The sequence below is a fragment of the Musa acuminata genome, unplaced genomic scaffold, assembly GCF_036884655.1.
Source record: "Musa acuminata AAA Group cultivar baxijiao unplaced genomic scaffold, Cavendish_Baxijiao_AAA HiC_scaffold_1053, whole genome shotgun sequence".
NCBI classification, from domain to species: Eukaryota; Viridiplantae; Streptophyta; class Magnoliopsida; order Zingiberales; family Musaceae; genus Musa; species Musa acuminata.
Genome location: NW_027021267.1, coordinates 2,743 through 8,599, shown reverse-complemented (window position 1 = coordinate 8,599; position 5,857 = coordinate 2,743). Strand labels below are relative to the sequence as shown.

General features: G+C 31.5%; 1 protein-coding gene across 1 annotated transcript; it reads left to right on the top strand.

Moving 5' to 3' along the window:
* The first annotated feature begins 2,296 nt into the window (after window positions 1–2,296).
* LOC135665989 (NAD(P)H-quinone oxidoreductase chain 4, chloroplastic) lies at window positions 2,297–5,238 on the top strand. Its single transcript, XM_065177458.1, has one exon. The coding sequence runs from the start codon at window positions 3,120–3,122 to the stop codon at window positions 4,530–4,532; it is 1,413 nt and encodes a 470-aa protein (XP_065033530.1). The 5' UTR covers window positions 2,297–3,119; the 3' UTR covers window positions 4,533–5,238.
* The last annotated feature ends 619 nt before the right edge of the window (window positions 5,239–5,857 follow it).

The following is a 5,857-nucleotide window of genomic DNA, read 5'->3' as shown; positions in this document are numbered from 1 at the left end:
AACCTCTTTCAAACAAGAGAAAGAAACATCAATTTATTTATGGATATCTACAATATGTTTCCCATGGTAACTGGGTTCATGAATTATGGTCAACAAACAATACGAGCTGCAAGGTATATTGGTCAAAGTTTCATAATTACCTTATCCCACACAAACCGTTTACCTGTAACTATTCAATATCCTTATGAGAAATCAATTACGTCAGAACGTTTTCGTGGTCGAATTCACTTTGAATTTGATAAATGTATTGCTTGCGAAGTATGTGTTCGTGTATGCCCAATAGATCTACCTGTTGTTGATTGGAGATTGGAAAGAGATATGAAAAAGAAACAATTGCTTAATTATAGTATTGATTTCGGGGTCTGTATATTTTGTGGTAACTGTGTCGAGTATTGTCCAACAAACTGTTTATCAATGACTGAAGAATATGAGCTTTCTACTTATGATCGTCACGAATTGAATTATAATCAAATTGCTTTGAGTCGGTTACCAATGTCAGTAATTGAAGATTACACAATTCAAACAGTTATGAATTCGACTCAAATCAAAATAGATAAAGATAAACCCTTTGATTCAAGAACGATTACCGATTACTAAGATTTTGTTTTGATATAAAAGATCAAAACTTTTTTATTTTGGTTGGTCAGTAACTACAAATAATAATTAGTAACTATAGATTTAATTAGTAACTATAGATTGGTGAGAATCACTCTTTGATTTAAACTTATAATATTTTTATCACGGGAATTTCGAAATATACAATTTCAACTACTTTTTTTATTCTTTTTCTTTTGGATAAAAAGTAAGTAGGATTGGCCCAATAAAATAATTATATCTATATATAAAATTAATATTAAATTAATCCATATTAAGATTTAATTCAATTAGGAACATATCATATACAATAAAAATGGGGTAACCCTTTTCCTTTCCTGGACCATTTAGTAAGGTCATGATTTGACTTATATATTTTTTTTTTTACATATTATACATAATGGATTTACCTGGACCAATACATGATATTCTTGTAGCATTTCTGGGGTCAGTTCTTATATTAGGGGGTCTGGGTGGTAGTATTACTTACCAATCCTATTTATTCTGCTTTTTCATTGGGATTGGTTCTTGTTTGTATATCCTTATTCTACATTCCATCGAACTCTTTTTTTGTAGCTGCCGCACAGCTACTTATTTATGTGGGAGCCGTAAATGTCTTAATCATATTTGCGGTAATGTTCATGAATGGTTCAGAATATTCCAATGATTCGTATTTTTGGACCATTGGAGATGGAGTCACTTCACTGGTTTGTACAAGTATTCTTTTTTCACTAATTACTACTATACCAGATACGTCATGGTACGGAATTATTTGGACTACAAGATCAAACCAGATTATAGAACAGGACCTAATAAGTAACGTTCAACAAATTGGGATTCATTTATCGACAGATTTTTATCTTCCCTTTGAACTAATTTCTATAATTCTTTTAGTTTCCTTGATAGGTGCAATTACTATGGCTCGCCAATAATAAATACTTAGAATTTTAAAAGAATTAAAAAGTTTTTAGAATTTTAGAAGTTCTAAATAAATAAAAAATCGAATCGCTTCAATTGTTCATATTGAAATGAATCGAGATTGATAAGGAGTTAGTCAATGATGTTCGAGCATGTACTTTTTTTGAGTGTTTATTTATTTTCTATCGGTCTCTATGGATTGATCACAAGTCGAAACATGGTTAGAGCACTTATGTGTCTTGAGCTTATACTAAATTCGGTTAATATTAATCTTGTAACATTTTCTGATATATTTGATAGTCGCCAATTAAAAGGAAACATTTTCTCAATCTTTATTATAGCTGTTGCAGCTGCTGAAGCAGCTATTGGTCTAGCTATTGTTTCGTCGATTCATCGAAACAGAAAATCAACTCGTATCAATCAATCGAATTTGTTGAATAATTAGTGATAATTATCATGATCATATATTGAATAATCAGTTATAATGATCATATAAATCAAGACACCACACAACATGATAAAGCATAAGAAAATATAAATGAAATTGGAATATTTTTCTATTTCTATTCTTTCACTTTCATATTCCATTAATGAAAAATAATTATATTCTTAATTTAATTGGTATTATAATTTTTTTATTTCGTTTTTTATTTGTTTATTTTATTTAATTTTAATGTATTTAAATTTTAATGTTTTTAATGTATTTTTAATGTATTATATAATAATATAAATGTATTATATAATAATATACTGCATAATATTATAAATATTATAATAAAATAATAAAAATAATATTATTAAATAATAATATGTTAATCATATTACGAAAATAAATTAAATTACTAATTTAGTTTTATTTTTATATATTCATATTTCATATTGAAAATATGAATATTGAAATATTGATTTGAATGATTGATCAATTTGTTTTGTCGGCCAATTTTTATTTACACATGTGACTCGTATGATCATGATTTTTGAAACGGAAATCAAAGTCTCTTGGCTTTTTCTCATGAACAGATTTAGAAATATATTGATTCTTAAAATTTTAATAAACCACTGCTTCGTCTGGTGTCTATAATATAAATACTAATTTTCTACCAGATTGAAAATTTTTGATGTTAAAATCTGGAATTTATAGATCCAATGTCACATTCAGTAAAAATTTATGATACATGTATAGGGTGTACTCAATGTGTACGAGCCTGCCCCACAGACGTATTGGAAATGATACCTTGGGACGGATGTAAAGCTAAGCAAATTGCTTCCGCACCAAGAACCGAGGACTGTGTGGGTTGTAAGAGATGTGAATCCGCCTGCCCCACGGATTTTTTGAGTGTCCGTGTTTATTTATCATATGAAACAACTCGCAGCATGGGTCTAGGTTATTGATACGTTACAAAAAAATCCACTTGAATCAATTGATTCCTCTTTACCGACAAAAGCCCGTACTCGAGAAAATATATTATTCTATTCCGAGCACGGGTTTTTCTGGTCAAACGTATCTTGTCTTTATCACGAGTTATTTTCCTTGGTTAACAATACTTGTTGTTTTGCCGATATCCGTCGGTTCTTCCATTTTCTTTCTTCCTCATAAAGGAAATAAGATGTTTAGGTGGTATGCTATATGTATATGCTCGTTGGAACTCCTTCTAACAACCTATGTTTTCTGTTATCATTTCCAATTGGACGATCCATTAACCCAATTGGAGGAAGATTTAAAATGGATAGATGTTTTTGATTTTCACTGGAGACTGGGAATCGATGGGCTTTCCATAGGACCTATTTTACTGACAGGATTTATCACCACTTTAGCTACCTTAGCGGCTTGGCCAGTTACTCGAAATTCGCGATTGTTCTATTTTCTCATGTTAGCAATGTACAGCGGTCAAATAGGATTATTTTCTTCTAGAGACCTTTTACTTTTTTTCATGCTGTGGGAGTTAGAATTAATTCCTGTTTATTTACTTTTATCCATGTGGGGGGGAAAGAAACGTCTCTACTCGGCCACAAAGTTTATTTTGTACACTGCGGGGGGCTCCATTTTTCTCTTAATAGGAGTTCTAGGTATGGGTTTATATGGCCCTAATGAACCCACATTAGATTTTTCAAAATTAACTAATCAATCATATCCTGTGGCATTGGAAATAATATTATATTTTGGATTCCTTATTGCTTATGCTGTCAAATCGCCGATTATACCCCTACATACGTGGTTACCAGATACCCATGGAGAAGCACATTACAGTACATGTATGCTTCTAGCTGGAATCTTATTAAAAATGGGCGCATATGGACTTATTCGGATCAATATGGAATTATTACCCCACGCTCATTCTATATTTTCTCCCTGGTTGGTAATAGTGGGAACGATTCAAATAATCTATGCAGCTTCAACCTCTCTCGGTCAACGGAATTTAAAAAAAAGAATAGCCTATTCCTCTGTATCTCACATGGGTTTCACAATTATAGGAATTGGTTCTATAACCGGAATGGGACTCAACGGTGCCATTTTACAAATACTCTCTCATGGATTTATTGGTGCTGCGCTTTTTTTCTTGGCAGGAACGAGTTGTGATAGAATACGTCTTGTTTATCTCGACGAAATGGGGGGGGTATCGATCCCAATGCCAAAACTATTTACCATGTTCAGTAGTTTTTCGATGGCTTCTCTTGCATTGCCAGGAATGAGTGGTTTTGTTGCGGAATTATTAGTATTTTTTGGAATAATTACTAGTCCAAAATACCTTTTAATGCCAAAAATGCTAATTACTTTTGTAATGGCAATTGGAATGATATTAACTCCTATTTATTTATTATCTATGTTACGTCAGATGTTCTATGGATACAAGCTATTCAATGTTCCAAACTCTAATTTTGCGGATTCTGGACCACGAGAACTATTTGTTTCAATCTGTATCTTTCTACCCGTAATAGGTATTGGTATTTATCCGGATTTCGTTCTCTCGCTATCAGTTGACAGGGTGCAAGCTATCCTATCTAATTACTTTCATCGATAGTCTTTCATTAATAATACGGAAATATAATTTTTGTCTTTGATTTTAAGATTTTTAAAATCGTTCGCTGTACAATGCAAAAGAATAAAGTGAATTAGAATTGTAATGAGATGCATTTTGAGTTTTTGAGAACCGTTTTGAATAAGGAATGATTCAAACGGTTCTCAAAAACTCGCACAAACAAGAAGCTTTTTATATATATATGGGATGATGTTCTTATGTATTCTTTATGTAGTTTATTCAATTATTTATCTGTGTAGTTTATTCAAGTAGATGTTAATGTGAATGAACCATAACTATGTAGACCTATTCCTAATAGATTGATTCCAAAATAACATACCCAAATTATAAGAAATCCTATAGAAGCCACAAGTGCCGAATTCATACTTTGCAAACTTTGATTTGTTCTACTTCTAATATGTATTCTAGTTCTAGTATGTAAATAAATCGCGAATATGGTCCAAGTAATAAAAGCCCAAGTTTCTTTGGGGTCCCAATTCCAATAAGATCCCCATGCCTCATTAGCCCATACTGCTCCACAAAGAATGCCTATGGTTAAAAAGGTAAATCCTAAACTAATGACACGATAACTCCAATAATCCAAACGTTGAGTCAATTGATATTTATAATAATTTCGAAATGAAAGAAAAGAAGTGTTTTTAAAAACACTTCTTTTTTCATTCAAATATTGAATCTCACCAAAGAAAAATGGTTTAATTAAGAAATTATTACCTTTACAAAAAATATCGATGTTTTTTCGAAATGTAATGACTAGAAGAGCGACTGATAATAGTGATCCGCATAAAAGAGCTGCATAGCTTAATAACATCATACTTACGTGCATCATTAACCACTGAGATTGTAGAGCAGGTACTAATATTGCGGATTGATGCATTTCAGTTAAAAAACCCGACGTGGCAAAGCCTTGTGTAAAAATGGTACTTGGTGCGGTTATTGTGCTTAAATCATTTTTATGGTTCCCCATCTTGGAAATCATATGAATAATGGAGAAACTGCACGAAAGGAAGATTAATGACTCGTATAAATTACTTAACGGAAAATGTCCTGAAGAAATCCAACGAGAAACTAATAATCCTGTTATAGAGAAAAAAGTGGCTATCATCCCTTTTTCCAATGAATCACGCAATCCTACGATTTCGCGGACTAATAAGATCATTAAATGAATCGTAATCACAATTGAAATTATCGAAAAAGAGATATGAGTTAATATATGTTCTAAAGTTGTAAATATCATAAAAAGGGGTCCCATTAGAGAATTTAAATCGAGAATTGAATACATTATAGGATCCATTGTGTCTCTTTTAGAG

Excerpts from the sequence above, each read along its gene's own strand:
- LOC135665989 (XM_065177458.1), top strand. The coding sequence starts at position 3,120 with ATGTTTAGGTGGTATGCTATATGTATATGCTCGTTGGAACTCCTTCTA.